The 21,030-nt window shown below is 36.4% G+C and overlaps 3 protein-coding genes across 7 annotated transcripts in view; 2 read left to right on the top strand and 1 right to left on the bottom strand.

The window, feature by feature from the left end:
* Positions 1-12,004, top strand: part of dclre1a (DNA cross-link repair 1A (PSO2 homolog, S. cerevisiae)) — a 21,759-nt gene extending 9,755 nt beyond the window's left edge. Inside the window, exon 8 of one of the 2 annotated variants that reach the window (XM_028475829.1) lies at positions 11,720-12,004. In XM_028475829.1, the coding sequence (XP_028331630.1) occupies positions 11,720-11,775 (56 nt within the window). In that variant the 3' untranslated portion in view covers positions 11,776-12,004. Of the gene's footprint in view, positions 1-2,934; positions 3,388-11,719 lie in introns of those variants that run through there. The other variant, XM_028475828.1, reaches the window with a different exon arrangement.
* Positions 4,575-16,821, bottom strand: LOC114481232 (pleckstrin homology domain-containing family S member 1-like). 2 transcript variants are annotated; one of them, XM_028475832.1, is made up of 17 exons: positions 16,675-16,815; positions 16,306-16,343; positions 15,962-16,050; positions 15,751-15,869; positions 14,669-14,803; positions 13,958-14,033; positions 13,812-13,838; positions 12,792-12,845; positions 12,642-12,713; positions 12,474-12,566; positions 11,964-12,004; positions 11,823-11,873; positions 10,928-11,041; positions 10,013-10,126; positions 7,857-7,949; positions 5,473-5,608; positions 4,577-5,338 (listed from the first exon to the last, which is right to left on the bottom strand). In XM_028475832.1, exons 2-17 carry the CDS (start codon positions 16,328-16,330, stop codon positions 5,249-5,251), a joined length of 1,329 nt encoding a protein of 442 aa, XP_028331633.1. In that variant the 5' UTR covers positions 16,331-16,343; positions 16,675-16,815; the 3' UTR covers positions 4,577-5,248. The 2 variants fall into 2 exon arrangements, with proteins under 2 accessions (XP_028331634.1, XP_028331633.1); XM_028475833.1 differs by lacking the exon at positions 13,812-13,838 and having other exon boundaries at positions 4,575-5,338; positions 16,675-16,821.
* The window catches only part of LOC114481235 (E3 ubiquitin-protein ligase TRIM39), a 19,730-nt gene continuing 13,854 nt past the window's right edge, over positions 15,155-21,030 (top strand). The window contains exons 1-3 of one of the 3 annotated variants that reach the window (XM_028475837.1): positions 15,155-15,214; positions 19,395-19,490; positions 20,760-20,960. In XM_028475837.1, the coding sequence (XP_028331638.1) occupies positions 19,455-19,490; positions 20,760-20,960 (237 nt within the window). In that variant the 5' untranslated portion in view covers positions 15,155-15,214; positions 19,395-19,454. The other 2 variants (XM_028475836.1, XM_028475838.1) reach the window with 2 other exon arrangements.

Here is a 21,030-nt window from a genome sequence, read left to right as displayed (position 1 = left end):
ATGTAGTTTTCTTTCTTCCCCTGCAACATTACACCTCATTGGCGTTGCCTGATGTTTTTTTTTTCTGCCTCCTCACCAACGGGACTCGTGAATTGACTCGAGCTGATTGTGACTTGATTTGCAATTACAGATTGAGCCGGTGTTTCTTCCTGTCCCCCCCTTTTTCCTCATTTCATTTCATAAATACATCCGTCAACATCGTCCGCCTTGTCGGCTCACAATCAGCAGCTCGAGGCTCTTTGTGATGCAGAAACCCATTTGTTTCCCATGTGTGTCTTTCGCCCTCATGTTTTCCACCCTTTATCATCCTTGGATGTGGAAGCACTGATTGCAGACTCTGGGTTCACGTAAATATTGAAGGACAAACTTATGGAGCGTTAAAGTGAGGACAAAAGTAACGGCTGCTATTTTTAAAGTAACACTTTATCACAACTTTTCACCAAAAATAAGCGTTTTAATTCTGTATGGAATGGATTTTCTAATGAAATGACACAGTTCTCGCTGCTGGTGTGATTTGAAGAATAGTTAATAAAGGGACCCATTCCAAGAGTATAAAACTTAAACTAGTTTTAGAATTTGATTGGTTGACTTCATTATCCCAATGATTGATTGTGAATCAGATGTTGAACGGCAAAGAAAATCAACAAAAAAATACAAGCTTAAAGTTGTAATATTTCAAGAATAAAGTTGTAATTTAATTTGATTAAAGTGGTAATATTTCGAGATCAAAGCTGTAATATTTTAAGGATAGTTGTAATTTTGAGTTTAAAACTGTATTTTTAAAAACACTCAGAATTCCCTGTTGAAGTGAACTCAACATGCAAACTCCACACAGAAAGGACCCAAGTCCACCCCAGGGCTTGAACCCAGGACCTTCTTGCTGTGAGGCGGACGTGCTAACCACTAAGCCACCGTGCGCCCTTGTTGCACCTTTAATCTTGAAATATTATGACTGTAATCTCATAAAATTACGATTTTATTGAGATACGACTTTATTCTTATAAAATTGACACTTTATTCTCAAAATTCTACGACTTTAATCTTGTAGCGTCCAGATTTTTATTTTATTTTAATGTGGCCCTAATACGCTGTCGTACATGAGAAACTAGCGAGTGAACAGGATAAGTTTGCATTGCATTGTGAAAAGTAAAACTGCTTCTAAGAAACAACTTGTTCGCCTGCTGGTTTCAGGCAAATTGCTTTGTGCACATTGAAGCTCTGAGCTCAGCACGTTGCACGGACGCCCTGAAGGAAGGAGATAAAACTCATTTCGTAATGAGTATCAGGTCAGCATGGACAGAAGTAGACAAGCAACTTTTCTCTCAGTCACCATCTTCAGAGATTCCTGACTGTGACAGCTCTGAGGTTTCCTGAGGTCTAACGCTGTGTCTTTAGACGTGCACACATTTTCATGCCAATATTTTAAATGCCTTATTTCATTGATGATAAACATCATTAGCACTAAAAAACAACCCCTCCTACACACAAATAAAGTCATAATGAGGAGCCTAAAAATGTACCAGAAATTACAAGTGCATTAAATGTTTAGACTGCGTTAGAAATGTAATGTGGAACTAAAGTGCAAAAATATGATTGTAACAATAAACAAATAAAATAATTTCTTTTTTTTTGGTTTATTTAGGCTTTTTGGCACAGACTGCAAACAACGTTTTGTTATTTCCTGTATTTTTGACTACTGCACTTTTACATTTGGTTTATTTGTCAGGATTATAAGGCAATGGGTGCAGGTGGGGCTTGAAAGTTCACCTTTGTTTAAAAGTGGAAATACCCCCCAAAAAAGTTTGAGAACCTTGTTCACTGTGTCTTCCATGCATACACTTCATTTTCTTTATCTAGCACAGGCTGACAATGACAGCCATTACGGTATTTTATGTGCCTGTCAGCGTAATGGCTGCAGCAGTCACCCTGTGCACGAACGCCCTCAGGCGAACTCTGTGGTATCACTTTCAAAAAATAAACACAATAAAAGGCTCCAGATTCATCATTCTTAAGAATATTTTTCAATATTTTGTATTTTTATGGACAGTTGCTGCTGATCTGAAGTATTTAATATCAGACTTGGGGGAAATATAATGTAATAGACATGGAGAGTAGGACTGAGCAATATATCGATATATTGCGATTTGTATTTTGGCGACATTGAAAATTACAATATCGCCTATAAGAAAATGTTTTATTTTATAGCTTATTTGGTCCTAAAATACACATTTTCACTACTTCTCAGAACAGCATGAAAAGCACAGTTAGATGGATTGCTGAGTGCGTTCTAACTCAAACCTTCTCCTAAATAGCCACACTACAGAACTCACTCACACGTGCTGTCCCTTATTAGAGGTGAAAGTCAAAAGTGGCACATTCTGTGCAGCAGTTTGTCAGTAAATGTGCCCGTGTGCCATTTTGCATCACTAAATTTAACCCAGAATTGACTTTCTTGTAAAACTTCGGAGTTAAAAATATCAAGATTTAGATAGTCTTTTGCCATTTTGAGTAAAAAATATTGAGATATGAGTCTTGGTCAATATTACGCAGCTCTAATAGATAGATTTATAGATATATGGTTGAAATGAAACTGCACCAAGGCCCTGGGTTTGTTTACCAGTGTAGACTTGGTAAACTGTTTATCTGTGAAAGTTTTTAAGGAACAACCCTTATAATAAAGAAGGAACAAAGTGTGCCTTCTAAGGAACATGAGGTTCTTCTCCTTTATTGGAATGCAGCACACGTGTGTAAATAAACCTGAACAGCTGGATGCTTCAACTGTTTACATCACACAAGAAGACTGTATTCTGCCTCTACGTTTCCCCCAAAATATCAAAGCTGATTGTGCCATTGTGACTTTGTTAAATTATCAAACAGGATCATTTGTGTCGCACCACGTGGAATTAATGACCATTCTCAGTGTTTCTTCATCAGGAATCCCGTACAGCGAACACAGCAGCTTTCTTGAGTTGAAGCGATTCGTGCAGTGGCTCAGGCCTCTGAAGATCATCCCTACAGTGAACAATGGGAGCCGGGCCAGCAGGAAGGCCATGGACCAGTGTTTTCACGAGTGGCTCACAGAAATCAAACAGAGATGTTAACAAAAGCTTCCCAAACACTGTCTTTTATCAAAGATAGTGAAGGAGCTAATGAACATGTCAAGTATTCATCGTTAGACTTTTAATAAAAATCACTGTTTTAATTAATGGACACTTCCTGGAATTTTAAATCAAATGCATGTTTATGTTCAAACTTTGATGCACAGGAAGTGAACTAACTGGTTGGTTTAACTGTCCTTATCTCTTGTTGTTTGTCTGCAAGTTCATCACATTTCGATGTATTTATCTGTTGTCAATCCTTTATGTTGAATAAATGTTTTAACCTGTGTATTCGTTGTGGCTTTTAATGCATGTAAAACATTTAGAAACACCAACTTTATTACATCAAATCTGCTGTATTAGAGGCCACGGGATCGCTGTACAGCTAAAGTCAAACCCATGAGCCTTAAACACTGACTGTTCATTGATCAGATGTTGGTGAGTCTTGAGGCGCTGTCTGTTCCACAGAGCGGCTCTTTAGATCTCAGTCTCTGTTCAACTGGTTTTTCAGTTGCTGTCATGGTTCCGGTTTTTTCTTCTGGGGATTTCTCATCATCACATCTCTACGGAGTCCTTAAGCTTTTTACATTTCGAACAATGACATTTTGCAGCAAATTTGATACATGTCTGGGTTTTTCCATGGTGGTGACGTTAAGTTATAAGAAGTTGTCATTCAGTTGGTCACGTTAATAACTTCCTTCTAAAACTCACTCATGCAAAAAGAACTTGATTAATATTTTCACTAACGTTTGTTAGCAGGCGCATTAAAAGTACTGAACAGAATTGATACGTTTTCAACCTAAGATTGACCTTCCAACTTGGAAGATTCCGTTTAATTTTGCAGGGGATGCGGATCAATATACTGATTCTGAATCAGTTTCAAAAATCCAAAAATTGACATCTCACCTTATTGGCAAAATTTCAAAAACTATTTAATATTGGTTCATAATTGACATTTATGAAATTTGATTCATTTATGTTGGCCACTCAATTACCTCACTGAGTTTCATCCAGATTTGATGCGGATTGCGTATTTCATCACAATTTTTTCAAATAAATGGGGGTGCCCATAAATTTGGACCTATTGTATTATTATTATTGGTGGGGATTAACATTTCTTACAAGCATTTGAAGTGTGCGTGATCATGGCAAAAGTGCCGCACTTGGGCGAGGTTTGCACTTTGTGTTCCTAAATACTCCAGTCTTTCCATTTTAACAATGGCCAAAGTTACATTTTAGGATATTTTCTTTTACTTTAGAAAGATCTTAGATTGACCCAATTGGTTTTGATTGTTTTAACATTATTAACCGAACATCTGTATTTTCCTAGTCATGATTCTGACTCATAGGGATGATGAAAGCAGACTGCTTTCATCATCATTTCATCAATCTCTTTAAAAGGTGATTCAGCTCATACACTGTGTGGTGTGGTGTATAGCACAATCTTCAGTCAAAATCAGTCAGTTTTTTTGTTCTGTTTTTTAAACATTTATTTTCCTGTACAATCGAAACACAGTCTTTGTGTCCCAACAAAAGATCATTTTCAACATCCTGTACAAAGAATGCCTTCATCTATTCAGAGTATTGTATTAGAGCACACAGCTTGAATATCACAGTCAAAGAATACATGTCCTTCATTTGAGAACTTATCTGTTCAGTAACTCCATTTAAAAAAAACCTGAAAGGTTCAATCTGGGTTACGGGAAACGGTAAAATGAGAGTATTAAATGGATCGGAAAGAGTTGTTTAAGTCAAACAAAATAGGAATGGTTTCAGTTATGGAGTGAGCGACATTATATTCACATTGTACCACATCTCAGTAAGAAACACACGATAGGACACAAACACATGCATTCATTAGAAAAGCATAGGAGGAGATATGAGGAAACGTATATATTTGAGTGAAACTTTTATACAACAGAGGAAGCAGCGTGAAAACCATCAATGAGACACTGCAAATAGATCAACTGGCAGCACATTCAGTTTGTACATGTTTCTAAATCTTTCATTCTGTGCTTCAGAGTCTCCATAATTTGAATCCATTAAAATCGACATAAGCAATTCACTAAAAGATCGATAAAAGTGACAATAGTTTAGAGAAAATACTGTAAGTTGATGAGGAACCGGTACAATCCCCATCGAAGAGTCCTTTAAACGTTTGCAGACCTGCTCCACATTAAGTCACTGCAATGGCAGTTTTGGGAATGCAGACTGCGTGGACGCAGGATGGTCACCTTCACCTGTGAAACAGACATCGCTCCTTAGATATACGTATTCTAATGGATTCTGTCATAGGCCAGGTATTAGTTTTTATTATTAGATGAAGTCCTATGTTCTCTAATGGTGTGTTCATGTGCGCGGGAAACAAACAAACCTCGTTTTTCAGCAACTTGCTGAGATACTTGTAAACATCCTCTTTGGTGCTCGTGTGCAAGTCGTTAATCGCCAAGATCTGATCTCCTTTTTGGAACAGGCACACCGTCTCTGGCAGTGCGGTCCACGCGGACACACTGTGGAACACACACACAAATTCAGTTTGTTTACTTATTGTGCTTGAATATTCAGAACATGCTGAGTCTGAAACAACGATTATAACTTAAAGCAAAAAAAAAAAAAACACATACAGTAAGAGACACATGCAAACGTACACTCTACATATCTGCACTATACACACTCATTTATATTCTTTTATATACATGCATGGTCAAGCGCACACACACAACCACAACCACATAAATACATTTACCAGATATGACAACACAATAACTTGGATGCACCAAACCAACAAGTGACAATAAACAGAGTGAGGTAGAAGAGGGAGAGATAGAAAGAGAAACAAACTTAGGACTCTAATAAGGCAGTGGCTAGCCGTACGGTTGCTGTATAATTATACCGTGATAGGTCCGTCATTGCCCAGTTTAGGTCGCGTAACTAAGACTAAACCTTACCCTAAACCTAACCCTAACACCTAAACCTTAGCCTAAACCTTAACCCTAAATGTAAAAATTGTTGCGATATTGGGTCATAACCTAAACCTTACCCTAAACCTAAAAATTGTTGCGTTATTGGGTTATAACCTAAACCTTAGCCTAAACCTTAACCCTAAACCTAAGAATTGTTGCAATATTGGGTTATAACCTAAACCTTAGCCTAAACCTTAACCCTAAACCTAAAAATTGTTGCGATATTGGGTTATAACCTAAACCTTAGCCTAAACCTTAACCCTAAATGTAAAAATTGTTGCAATATTGGGTTATAACCTAAACCTTAGCCTAAACCTTAACCCTAAACCTAAAAATTGTTGCGATATTGGTTATAACCTAAACCTTAGCCTAAACTTTAACCCTAAACGTAAAAATTGTTGCGATATTGGGTTATAACCTAAACCTTACTCTAACCCTAAACCTAAAAATTCTAAACCTAAAAATTGTTGCAATATTGGGTTATAACCTAAACCTAGCCCTAACGCTAAGACGCTACGTACTTGTACTTCGGTAATCGTACCAATAGCACCGGGGGTTGTCCGTACGGCAACCGTACAAATAAATACTTTCTAAATAGAACACTTTTTTAGACTGTAGGAGGAAACCGGAGCTCTCACTTAATATGTTTTACTTATTATATTATGTATTATATTATATTTTGATTTCTTACGTTGCATGTTGTGATTTGTTAATGAACGTTTTGTAAAAACTCCACATACAGAAATGCAGCATTGCCTCATGTTGAAATGTATTGAGAAAATCCAACATAAATAAAACTGAAGGAGACATAGTGATTCATCAGTGCCCTGTAAAAGTCTGATCGAGACTATTGATCTTCTGAAAACAATCTTTGTGAGTTTTGGATGTGGAAGGACTGGCTTAACCTGCCCTAGCCTGAGCCAGTTTTTCTTCTCTGACATTAAAGGTAGCGCTCACAAATGTTGGGAAACACACGCACATACACACGCACACACACGCACACACACACACACACACACACACACACACACACACACACACACACACACACACACACACACACACACACACACACGTCTAAGCCATTTGGAAAATGCAGAACACTTTTAAAAATGTACATTAAAAAAAAAAATGATTTACATAAATATCAAAAATATTTACAAATTGCATAACATTTTTACAGAATTAAAAAGCATTGTGTTAATTTGTTTTCTGTAGCTGTAAAAGTTATTGTAATTGTATTGGGTAACACTTTATATTAGGAACACCCATTAACTATTAATTAGTTGCTTATTAGCATTAGTAAAATATCAGCTGTTAATGAGTCATTATTAAATACTTATTAATGCCTTAGTCTTGCTGTCCAAACAGGATTAGAGTTAGGATTAGGATTAGGGTTAACGTTTACCCTAACTTTAACTCATATTGAGATCGTAATTCCTATACAACTTACTACTAATAAGTAATAATTCTAAGGTTATTAAGGAAAAACTCTTAGTTAATGGCTTACTGGTTGTATAATAAGGCCATGCAGAATAAGGCATTAATAAGTACTTAATAATTACTAAAAATTAAGAGTCAATATGTTACTAATTTGCATGCTCATAAGCAACTAATTCAGGGTTAATAGGTGTTCACTAATATAAAGTGTCACCTAAATGGGTTTTCAAAAATGTAAAGTTGTCATGGCGTTTTTTTTTTTCAGCCACCAGACGTTTGAAACCTTAATCGAAGCATAACTACACAGTTCAGTGGAGCGTTGTGAAGAGACGTGGCCTTCCTTCGTGTCACATACCTCGGTCTTCCATCCTGATCCGATAACGTCAGGTGTTTTTTCAAATCGACCTGATTCACCTCGATGTCTTTCTCCATGTACATGAGGGAACAACTTGAGCAGGAAAAAAGAGCAAAAAGCACAAGCTTCGTGAATCGATAGGAATGAAATGGAGTGTGCGTAAACACAGGTCCTTAGGTCTGTTGTATCTATTGTTTTATGAGAACACTCAACTTTAATATTTGAGTGAACGCACGGATTCTCCTCGTCAAAATAAGATACTCCAATACAAGTAATAGTAGCTCAGTCAAGATAAAAAAAATAAAGTAAAAATAGGCCTACTGACTTTTTGCATAAAAATACTCAAGTATTGAAAGTAGTTAAAAATCTTGAACATAAGTTACATCAGTATTAGTGAAAATTATTAGTGAAGTGAAGAAGTGTGTGTAGAAGCGGTGACAGAGGAGAGAGAGAGAGGTCTGATCACTTCCTTTCCTTCTTACAGCACTTATCATAGACAGCTTCCATTTTACGGTTTAAATTAAAAACTTATGGAGCTACTAAAGGATGAGTTCACTCAGAATGTTAGCTTATTCAAGAAGTTAACCACTTTAATTTTGCCCCGATAAAGCGAGGAAGTGTAGTACAGCCCTCTGCTGCAGCTGTCTGCACTGTAGCGGGAGGGGCTGCTGCCGCGGCTCTACAGACAGTGAAGTCGCTTAAAAAGTTCAAATTTTTCAACTTTAAGCGTCGAGGTTGCGCTTGATCTAGTCACTCAAATCACGCAAGTCACATCGCCTGAGGGGAGATAACTTGAGGTTGCGTCATTTACATTGATTTGAACGTAATCTAATTGCTTCAGTCACTTCAGTCCTCAGGCATTTACCACCACCATGTTGTAACTTTTTACAGAAACTTATTTTAACAGTTAATGCCTCTTTTAGTCCTGTCTTTTAATATATGTTGTGTTCTATTTGTTTATTATTATTTTTTAATCCTGTAGCACTTTGAGATTTGGAATCAAATGTAAAGTGCATTACAAATAAAATGTATTATTATTATTATTAACTTGGATTTTCTTATCCCCAGCTAACTTATATTTGTGCAATAAGCGTGTCATCATGCAAAACCTGCACCTTATCATTAGTGACCATGTTTGCATATGGACGTCTGCCAATGGAAAAATCAACCAGTCCATCCACCTTCCTGCGTCACTGCGACATTCCTGTCTGTTGTTTTCAATGACTCAGCTTAGATGTAGGTCTTTGATTTGTTTGTTTCTGACAACAATAACAGGACAGTTTAAAAGGTTTAAACAAGGACTTAAGTTCTTTATTTGCACCAGTAGAACATTTGTAGTACGTCCAAAATGTACTTTTCTAAAGTAAAGTAATGTCTAATGTCACAGTCAGCTATGGTCTTCATATTTGCATTTCAAACAGAAAGTTTCACCTGTGTTATTACCTGTGTTTCTTAATTTTTCTGTGCTTATGTTTGAACAAATACACAAAGTTTACAAAGGGTGGCATATGACACAATTTGACAGATAGAATAATGAAGAAAATAGACGTCCTCTTTCACAAAACAACACTCATAGAGAGAAATAAAAAATAATCAAATGAAATACAACAATAATATATACACTTGTATATAATACTATACAATGATCCCCATATTACACTAACAGTAATTATATACAAAAGAACAAGGAGAGTTGGCTGAAGTGGATGGGGTGTGCATGAGGCGAAGTTACACAAAATCTGCTCTTGTCCTTTTGGATCCTCATAATATATGTCAGCCTTTCCATTTTAATAATACCTGTGTTTCAAGAAGAATATTGGCACACACAAGAAAGAGGCGGAGCCACGCAAAGGTGTGGCATCTGTCTGGAGATGGCCTGATCTACGTTGGCTGTTTGTGCTTTCCTTGTTATTGTTAAGGTCACAAGGGTTTTACCGTCAACTCAAGTGTTTGTCAAACTCAGGTGTTTCCATACAATGACTCACAGTAAAAACAGAGATTTGCCCTGTGCCGTAAAAACAAACTGCAACACTTTCCTGAACTTCCAGTCCTTCAGACCAGTTAAGAGTCACTGCTTTAGACCATTTAAATAGTTCTCAAAAGACCTCAGCCTTCAGATTGTAAATCAAAGGTCAGAGGTTTTTGGTTATTCTCACCTGGGGGAGGAGCTTGGTTCGTCCACCTTGTGCACATATTTCCCGTCCTGCATATCCACAGGTGAGATAACGCCACTGTCACTGGAGCCGAAGCTGGACCGATTTTGGTCTTTGCTGTAAAGCATTAAAACATGAATCAGTGTAAGTGCGTCCGATCCAAATATCAAACATTTGAATGCTTTCCTACAGGGTTGGGGTCAATTACATTTTTCAGTTACAATTACGTTTTCAATTACGATTACAGTGACCTGCATTTTTTCCAATTATAATTCAATTTCAATTATTTTTTATCATCAGAAAGTCAATTAGAATTGACAATTGTCAATTACGAAAGTTCAATTACAATTAAAAGTTATATATAAAAGTTAACCTTCCTCTTGTGTTAGCTTTCTGTTAGCATCTCTTATTATAACTGGTATTAATTCAGCTGTAAAATACAGTAAAAACAAATATCTATCATCTCATTTAGTTCCTCTCTGTCGTTATCTTGTTAGGCTTCCTAATCAATGAAAATATAGTTATTTTTTATATTTTTGGTGTGGGCATCTGAGCCTTTTTTGCAATAAAATGTATGAACGCTTGATATAAAACATATTTTAATAATTGTTAACTACATATTGTATGTGTGGAACTGTAACATGGTTCCCCAGCTTTGCGTTAAATTAAAACTGACAATTTTTTATAGAATTCTCTTGTAATTACAATTACAAAGTCAATTATTTAAACTCAATTACAATTTAATTACGACAGCAACGGATTACAATTACATTTACAATTATAATATATAACAAGGCTTGGTTTGAATATCCTGGTTATTTTTGTATTGAGGACATTTACGAACACCACCCCCCACCCCACAGTGCCCTGATACTAAAAACTATGGGAAGTCCAACACACAGCCAGCATGTGAGCTACCTGTCATCATTGGTCCGTCCTTCAGCACAGAGAGGCACTGAACAACTCAATGCCCTCTTTTTCTCACACGGCCCGTTTAGGCTGCCCTCAGTGAGCTGCTCCACTTCATGGTCGCTGAGAGAAATGAGCAAAATGTACGGTGGTTCAGAAGTGCAAAACACATTTATAAATTCCACAACAAATTTACAGTTTTAAAAACAAATATGCATCATTTGCTGAAAAAAAAAAAGTGCCTATCTCCGGCTCACACTTTTACAAATGTTGAAAAAGATTTACAGTGGCTCATTGTGTAAGTGTTTCCATATTTGTTTTGACCATTTGTAAAAGTGTCATCAATTTGTTTTGCGTGAAATCATACGGAAAGGGTGGGTCTGAGACGCCGGAAGTTGGTGCGGCAAGCCAAAAAAAGCTATTGTACATGTGTATCAACATGTGTAAAAGTATTTTGCTATTTGTATTTATTTATTTTTTTTAATCTATTTATTTAAATTTGTTTTCAAAATTGTAAATTGTTGTGGAATTTGTAAGGAAAGTGTCTATTTGTACAGTTGCCGTACAGACAACCCCCGGTGCTATTATTACGGTTACCGAAGTACGCGTACGTAGTGCGTTAGGGTTAGGATTATAGGTTTAAGATTAGGTTTAGGGTTAGGGTTAGGTTATAACCCTATATCGCAACAATTTTTAGGGTTAGCTGTTTTGCTATCTGTAATGTTTTGGATGTTTGTGTGTATTTGTTTTCAAAATTGTAACTTTGTTGTGGTATTTGTAATTGTGTTTTTCCCTTCTCAGCCACCGTACGAATGAGATGCTTTCATAGCACAACAAGAAGCCGTGGTTGCAGGTAAATATGGCTGAAAGAGCTGATTTTTTCATCCATGCGTGAAAAACTCACCACTCCTCTGCAACTTGCTGGTTGAACGAGTAATTGGTCATGGATTCATACCTGCAGAATGTTGAATATTAGGTATGAGTGGCCAAATGAGCAGTGAGAAGTGACGTAAAGATGGAAGGAAATTAAAACAACAACACTTACAGGGATTCTCCGCTGCCGTTATCTGAACAAACTTCACCATCCTGATAATCAACACATAAAAAGTTAAGGAATTACTAATATTCTCAAAATAGAAGAGTTGAAGAATAAGTAACATGCTTTACAGCAGGGCTGTCACACTCATTTTAATCCAAGGACCAAATATGGGCAGTTTGATCTGCAGATTTTAGGTGTGATAATTAGTAATATTTCAAATCTATGTGCCCTGGTTTACAATTCCACATATAAACGATATATAATGTATTTACAGGAGAGATCAGGAAATCAAAATTGCAGGATTTTAGTAAAAGGTTCTTTTCGAAAATTCGCGAATTTTCAACTGAATGAGTTGGTAAATTACACAATAATTCATAGTTTCTCTGTCATTTTGAATTAATTTCTCCTGCGGGCCAAATTGGATGCTCTAAAGGGCCATATTGGGCCCCCGGGGACCTTGAGTTTGACACACATGTGCTTCATAGGAAGTTGAACATTTTCAGGGTGCAGACGTACATTTGAGGGTGAGAAAGTTTTCGGGTAGTCATAATAATCTTCCACGTTCCCAGGAACAGAAGCACGTCGTTTATTCAGATTCGGATCTTCCTCCTAAAAAGAACAGAGACATTTAAATGACAGCATTGATTGGTTTAAGTTACACAAGACATAAAAATGAAGCCTCACCTTGTGCATATCACAGTCATCATCCAAAGATTTTGTTGGTGGATCTGAGAAGGATCTGCTCTTTAACGACAGCTAAAAAAAAAAACAAAGCCAATTAAGTTTATATTTTTTGTTTCTTTTTTATATGATTATTTCTTTCTGTAAACCAACCTTATTGAACATGACACCATGGCTGCTGCTGCGGCAGATGGGCTTGGAGATCACCTGGTTAAAAAAACCCAAAACAAAACTTAAAGGAAGCTTTTACCACGTTTTATGACTGAAAATCAGCTATCAATATCGACTTATTCATGATGTCACATTTTTGTTTTGTTAATTATCGATATCTAGAACATGTGTTTAAATATCTGGCTGCTTGACCCTTAAATAAACCAGTTTGATAATGGGAAAGGGCATAGAGAGGCACAGAGGATGATGGGAAAATAGGAGTTCTAATGTAAATGTTTAAGACTTTGAACCCATCTACTTGAATTAAACCTAAATTTACAGTTTCATAAAAGTATACATGCAAAAAAAAAACTGTAAGGGGCCTTTAATGTTATAAAGCAGATATGGGCCACAGGGGCCACATGTGGCCTTCAGACTAATTTTGTCTGGCCCCCAAAGTAAATGCACAAAATGACTTCAAAAACATATCAAATGAGAGGAAAATATACAAAATGACAACAAAAACATGAAAAAACGCAATGAAAACATATAAGATAAGAGTAAAATATGAAACAAAGACAACAAAAATAAGCAAAACAACAAACATGTTGGACATAAAACAACATAAAATGACCAAATAATACACAAAATGAAAACTTACCCACATAAAAACACACAAAAATGACTTCAAAAACACAAAATAACAAAAACATTAAAAAACACAAGAATAAGAGAAAAATATACAAAAACAACAACAAAAAAAACCCAATTCTTTGTTCTTTCCTGTGATAATGCTCATGATTATTAGCCATTATTCTAAATGCTGACATGATTATTGATGATGGGGCCCTCGGATCAGATACAATCACATTTTGGTGGCATCGCTGTAATAAAAGTTGCCAATCCCTGGTTTAAAGCTTGCTCTAATTCAAACATAAGATTCAGTCAACTTGGGTCTTAAATAATAAACATTGGAACAAATTTGTGTAAAAGGAGTGTGTAGGAGACACTTCACAAGTTTACCTCAATTGTTTTGCCACTATCCAGTTCCTGACAAAAAATAATAAATAGTCTAATATTAGGAAATTGAAGCAGATTTTAAAGATGAGTTCATTGGTTGTTACACTTAATAAAAAAAAAAAAAAAAGGAATTCAAAAGCCAAATATACCTTCCTGGTGTGAAATCGATGTGTCTTGTTTTTCAGAGCTTCGTACAGGTCTGTGAACCAGCCGTCCATTTCCTCGCTGAAAGAAAACACAACACTTATCATCTTTAATGACAGTTTAAGAGCTGTGGGCCCATTATACCAGATGATAACGTGTCACCAAATGGATAAACATCTAAAATAAGATACTTTTTAATGGTTGGATAGATGTTATCGGCTGGTCCATCATTGACTCTTCAAAGAAACATTGGTTATCTCATCAAACGTTAGCTATTCTTTTTGTTTTGTTGTTGTTTTCATGGTACACTTTATGTTGTTCCTATGGTAATCCTTGTATTCTTTATTAGTTTGATTTTTTCTCTTATATTGTCAGAAAAAAAAAAAAAAAAACGTAAATAATAATAATATTAATAACAATGTGTTCTTTGTTTTTTAGGAGGAAATGGAAGGAAAAGGAAGTGTAAGAAAATCTAATGTACCGGCGGTAACTTTGTTCAGATGACATTGCATAACTACATGTTACTGTACGTCAAAATGTAAATTTTGCCCTGAGGTGAAGTGAGTGTAAATGTGAACATTACCACAGTGTGGTATCTCAGGCTTTCTATGAGTGGCTGTGTGAAATGCACACACGCTTATATAAGATGTATAAATTCCTTCTGAGCCTTCAGGCACCGTAGAGGAGGAGATGAGGAAAAAGAAGAAGAATCTGACCTGGTCTGTCCAACAAGAAAGTAGTCCCGGTCTCCGCTCTTGATATGAAGCACACAGGATGGGGCACATCGGAACTTCTTCTCTATCCACATCCATTTATCGTGGCTTTGAGGGGCAAATTGCAACACTGAGATACTGGTGGGAAATAAGAAAACACTTTTTATTAGCTTAAAAATCCATCTGTAGACAGGGTTTGGGGTCAATTACATTTTAAAATTACAATTACGTCTTCAATTATCCATCGTAAAATTACAAGTACGGTGACTAGCATTTTTACCAATTACAATGAAGTTACTATTATTATTTTCCCCCTAAAAGTCAATTACAATTAATCACAATTACTGAACCATTTAATTGATAAGCTTTTCTTCTTGTGTTAGCTTTCTGTTAGCATCTCTTATGATAAACCAGCCATAAAAAACACTAAATAATAAATAAATTGTTTTTCATCTTTTTGTTTCCTTGTTAGGCTTCCTTATCCTTATCCTTGGAAGGAAAAAAAAAACAAATTTGAAATGGTAAAATGATCCTCAAGAGAACTAACAGGTAAACTAGATCTGAAACATATCTAGTAACATCTAGTAATTGTTAACTACGTATGTATAAGCCATAGATCTGTAACATGGTTCCCATAGTTTTGCATTTAATTACATTGTTGACATAATGAAATGCAATGTAAATGTCGTTTTTATAGAATTTTCATGCACATTACAATTATAAAGTGAATTATCTGAACTCAAATACATGTTTTTTCAGTTACGATTACAATTATAATTACGTCATAATTGTAATTACTTACTTTGTTTTCATTTTTATTAGTTAATTTTTTTGAAATACATGTATTTTTGTATTTCTTATTTACTTTATTTGTTTGTTTATGTATTATTATTATTATTATTATTATTATTATTATTATTATTATTATTATTATTATTATTATTATTATTTTATTTTGTATTTTTTTATTACAATTATAATCGACCCCAACACTGGCTGTAGATGAGTTGTAATAAAAGACTAAACAAATAGAAAACAAGTTGGATTCATGTAATTTCTAAACTTTTAATTGACTTTTAACTCACTGAGTGAGATCAATTTCCCCAATTGGCCGGTCCGTTTCATCTGAACTTCGAAAGTACATGAGCTGATGTTCATGCTCATTGAGTTGGTAGAGGACAAAATGTCGAGTTTTCCATGAGTTCTGCAGGACAAAAGGTAGAGAATTATAGTCATAGTGCAGCGGGATTAGCACAAAAATCCAAAAATGAATCAGCTCTGAGATCGGTCTGTCACCTCTGTCTTACACCTGTTGGGAGGAGATTTAATCAGATTTCCTGCTCTTATTGCCTTTGCCGTGCTGGGTTGTTTGTAGAACTTCGAAACTGTAAAAAATAAGCCAAAAAGCCTTTTGTTACGCTTTATTTTGAGTCACACATGTTAACTTGTTATAACTAAACTCCTCCTTAAACCATTGTAATCATGTTTAAACAGGCATTTGGACCAGACCATTAGCACATTCCAGGTTTCCCTTGTTAAATGAATCCTATGGATTAGTCTGCACACACAGGTTCCCTGAGACAAGGCCATGCACAGGTTATTTTTACGATCATTAAACAATCGCTGAAGTCTTACTTTACCTGCACTCTTGATGCTCCGCGACATTTTGCAACCACATCTGAGCGAGCAAAGCAAAGCAAACAAAGACTGAGTTACACAAAGCGAGTGGATGCGATGAAAAGAAACAATACTTTTTGCATTAAAAACAATAACTGCTTGTACTTGTACTGCAGCAAGTGTTCCTAATTCTAGTGCTGTAAATGAATCTCCTATACTACACAATGATGCTGTTTAATGAGTATATCTAAATGATGTCAAACCTGAACAAGTAGTAACCTATAGAATGCATTATAACGTGGTTTAGGACACAATAAAATGACACAAAATTAAATTAAAATAATCATAAACGGTTGGATAGCGCGTTCAAAAATCAAGGCGAAGCTTCTTACCTGCTCAGGAAGGAACTGTACTCGCCTCACTTTCCGTAACAACAATAATTCCCGCTGGGGGAGGAAGGCTGCTTTTTGTTCGGTGACTAAACTGGACTTTCTGGTTAGTTGTTGCATTGCTATTTTAAGGTTGGTGGTTTTTGTGGGCCATGTTTCTGTGAGAGAACAAAAAAAACAATGCTTTCAGTATCGTGTAAAGTCTATTTTCTCATTTTCAGACACTGAAACGCACACTGCATCATAGCAAGTGTAAAAAGCAAGGATTCCTCAAACTATATAATGCTTTTTAAACTATCTATATAGGGCATCATGGTGGCTTAGTGACACATAGGAGGAAATATTCACTATATACATAATACATCACAGTCACTGATATGTGGAGGTGAGGACAAGAGCTTCATACACGAAAGATGGAAAGGTCAACACAGGTTGTTGCAAGACAGGTTTGGTTTAGCCCTCTAATGGTGAGTTAATGCACATGTAATCCTGCTCACGTGCACAGGACACATGCAGAGTCTAACGCTGCCCAGCACAAGGCCACTGATAATCAATTTTAGAGAAAAAGACAAGAGAAAGTCGTGTTTTGATAAATAACAGCTCTTTCATCATTCAGCCATAACTATTCCTCCGTTTATTTTATCTGTATTTAACAGATGTTGACAGAATTTGAACCAGAGGTGGATGGATGTTACTGCATGGAAAATTCCACTAAATTTTGGAGGGGATCCAGATCAATATACTGATTAGATTCGTTTGAAAAATTCCTATCGCTCACCATTGGTGGACTTTCAGAAACTTTTACAGTGCAACTGTGGCTCAGTAGTAGAGTGGCTCGTCCAATAACTGAAGGGTTGGGGGTTTGAATCCCACTCTATCCAAGTCATTGCCGTTGTGCCCTTGGTTAGGGCACTTTACCTACATTGCCTCGTATGAATGAGTATGAATTGTAATGTGCATGAATGTTGGTGGTGGCCAGAGGGGCCGTAGGCACAAAATGCAGCCACTCTTCTGTCAGTATGCCCCAGGGCATCTGTGGCTACATTGTAGCTTACCACCACTGGCGTGAATGATGTGAGTAACTGGTGTGAATGAATAATTGTTTCTGTACAAGCTTTGAGTCTCCTTGAAAAAAGCACTCTAAGCCATTATCGTGGTCAAACGTAAGACTACTATTAACATAACACAGTTGCAAAGTTTGGCACAGTTGTGGCAAAGTGGGCTTTTGCCTGAACTTCTTTGTACAAAAACGTGTATCTTTGGACTACAATACATTAGTTCAATTAGTTCTGTTTTTTTTTAATTAGCCTTCGCTATTGAGAATTGGCTATTTGATGTAAACCTCTAGTTTTTTTTTTTTTAGGCAGGTGACAGATTTTTGTATTTAAAATATTATTTATTGTCATTCAGTATCATATATTTCCAAAACTTCACGTCATCTATAACCACTATGGACCCTACTGAACAAAAATTAGCCATGTAGGTCATGTAGAAGGTTAGAAAAAACGTTATTTGTTATGGATATGTGATTTTCAGAAAAGTGGCTGGGGCTTAAGAGGTTAATATTTTGGTTGGTAATCGATCCAATTTGACTCAGTTGTGTTGGGTAAGTTCCTCAATCAGATTGAATCGGGATTGTTCTTTTCATCGCGATTTTTCAAAAAGAAAATAATTCAAAAAATAATGGTACCAATTCAAGTACCTACTGTGTCATTGTTAATGGGATATAAATTTCCTTTAAAATAAGAATGATCATGGTATAATGATCAGGATCAATGATCCAGATAAGTGCCAATATCTGGTAAATAGGAGATTTGGTGAAGGTTTGCGCTGATAATCTTTAAATTATAAGTTCTTTGGAGCAGTCTGACTGACTAGTTATCAATTTTGCTTTCAATTTCAAATGAAAATGATGCAATAAAATCAAGCAAGCTGCATAATTTACAGGAACCGAAAGGGTTGGGCAGAGGCCACGCCTCCTTAGGTCAGGACTGTTTTAACAGCAAAATGGGACTTGCACTTAATGGCTGATCTGTGCATTTAGCTGGAAGCAGTTGTTAGAAATGAAACTATTGAGGCCTATATAGACACGAGTCATCTACCTTTTTATTTGAAGTGATCTTTTTGGAAATTTGTCAGCCCATGACGGGAAGAAAGAGGAGGACAGAGACCAGCTGCCACTGGTGCATGTATAAGGTGCCATGGGTCATGGTAAGCATTTTAAACAGGCACCACTGTGACTAAATTAACTTACAAAGGACAGAAATGCAAAGAGCGCACAGTGTATTTATACTTAAGGGTACATTTGAAAATGGTTTGCATTGTTTTTTAGCAACAGCTTTATATAAAAAGTGTCAGAAGTGCACAAAATCATATTGTAGTATCAGGGCGTATGCTATCAGTCTTAACTGCTTTGTATTTAGATGGCTATGAAAAATGATCTAGGACAGTAAAGTCACCTGTTCCAGTGTCCCCCCCTCCCAGACACAAAGCCCCCACATCTATAAAAGCCTCTCTCGCTCCAGTGAATGTTTGTTGGCTCTAAACTCAACTCCAACTGCGACAATGAATCAACAGGTGGGCATAGGCAGACGATGAACATTAGGCTCTAGTTTAATGTTCATACTGAAAGAAGACCTTGAAGTAACCTTTGAGTCAGCACGTGGAGTCTTTTATTTTAACTCAAATTTTCTTAATGTCTCATAATTCTGTGTGTTTCAAAGGAAAAGCTTCGGAAACATCAGCAGCACTTGCAGCGACAGAGGGATGCCATCACCAACAGGATGAAGAAGCTGGCGGCTAAGCAGGTGGAGATGACAGTAAGTCAGTAGACATCATTCATGCTGGGACACAGAGAGAGAAAAAAATCAAGATATCCATGTGTATGCGATGGTAGAACAGAATAGAACTTTATTTGTCATTGCAACAAGTACAACAAAATTGAAAAAAGCTCTTCAGTCGGTGCAAACAACAAGAATTTTAAATATAATTCAATCAGGATCACTTTAGTCCAATTCAATTCAATTCAACTTTATTTGTATAGCGCAAAATACAACAAATTGTTGTATTTAGCATGCATTTTAGATTTGGCGGTAAGGCTCTGTTCTGGGACGTCTCTGCCCTTTTCCAGCAGCTGCGTGGAACTCCCAAAACAAACCCTTTGCTTTTCCTGGGGCTACATGTAGAGGCATAAGCAGAGAGAGCGGTCAGCAGGACCCCGTGGAACAGAAGCACAGATGTTTAGATGGCAACAAAAGACAGTGTTGAATCAGACAGAAGAGGGGGAGCTGGGGTGGGGGTGGGTTGCGAGGCGTTTGCGGACGAAGCATGTGGAAGTAGGCGTGTTGCCGTGGTTTAAATGCAGCGCTGAGACCAACTCGAACCAATGGGAAGCATAGAACATGATCAGCTGTATGAATAACTGATTAGGGGATGAATGCTGTCACTTAACTGGCAGATGAAGGTGCTGGACTAGCTTGCCTGAACTAACGTGATGCTCAATTAAATAAAAAACAAAGATAGGAGTGCAAAAAAAAAAAAAGCGCAAAAGCTGCCATAAAAAAAGATATTTACAAAAAGCATTCTGCTCGACATTCTGTACTATTTAGAGGGGTTCGCGTCAGCTGTACAGTACAGTATGCGCCACCATTTTCTTTCAGTCTTATGGCCTATGTGTACAAATAATACTAATAACTATGAATAATAAATATAAATAAATAAATAGATGTCAATATATTGATATTTGCTTGAATAGGTTTCAGCAGCCCATCACACAGTCCAAGAGGTGGGTACAGAGGATGATGGCTGGTTACACTGTAAGGAATAATAAGTTGACCACAAAGGCATCTGTATTAAATAAAATGTTTGTCAAAATGAATAAATAAATGTAGCAAAGTATTTTATTTTGTTTAAAAACGTATTTAAGTACGAGTAAAATGACTGATTTAGAAATATACTCAAAAAAGTACAAGCACCCATAAAAGCAACTTAATTACAGTAACGTGAGTATTTGTAATCAGTCAAATAAAACGGAGTCAGAATCATCAGTAATTTGCCACTTTTTACATCCTACGCTATGATAACTGTAGAAAAAGACTAATGAGGTTAAGGAGAAAATCAAGAAGAAGTATGAAGACATGAAGAGGGTTCTGGATGAGGACCTGCGGATCACACTGACCCAGCTCGACACCGAGTTCGAAGCCACTGAAAAACTGGTGGAGGAGAAAATAGAGGATTGTTACCATCTGACCCAGGAATTGGATCAAGAACTGATGAACGCCGGAACTCAGGTGAAATAACACAATAAAAACCGAGTAACTATAATTTGTTTTGACCTTTTAAATGGTGTAAAGTGAAAGA

This window comes from Gouania willdenowi, chromosome 19, assembly GCF_900634775.1.
Source record: "Gouania willdenowi chromosome 19, fGouWil2.1, whole genome shotgun sequence".
Lineage (NCBI taxonomy): Eukaryota > Metazoa > Chordata > Actinopteri > Blenniiformes > Gobiesocidae > Gouania > Gouania willdenowi.
Note: the sequence above shows the minus strand (reverse complement) of the source record. Positions and strands in the feature narration are given on the sequence as shown.

What these genes read in the sequence shown, in the direction of transcription:
- LOC114481232 (XM_028475832.1), bottom strand. Translation starts at nt 16,330, where the DNA reads ATGTCGCGGAGCATCAAGAGTGCAG. An exon ending in TTTCTTGTTGGACAGACCAG is followed by an intron (nt 14,034 to 14,668) that starts GTCAGATTCTTC and finishes GTTTTCTTTCAG; the next exon opens with CGAGGAAATGGACGGCTGGT. An exon ending in GCAAGTTGCTGAAAAACGAG is followed by an intron (nt 5,339 to 5,472) that starts GTTTGTTTGTTT and finishes TCTGTTTCACAG; the next exon opens with GTGAAGGTGACCATCCTGCG.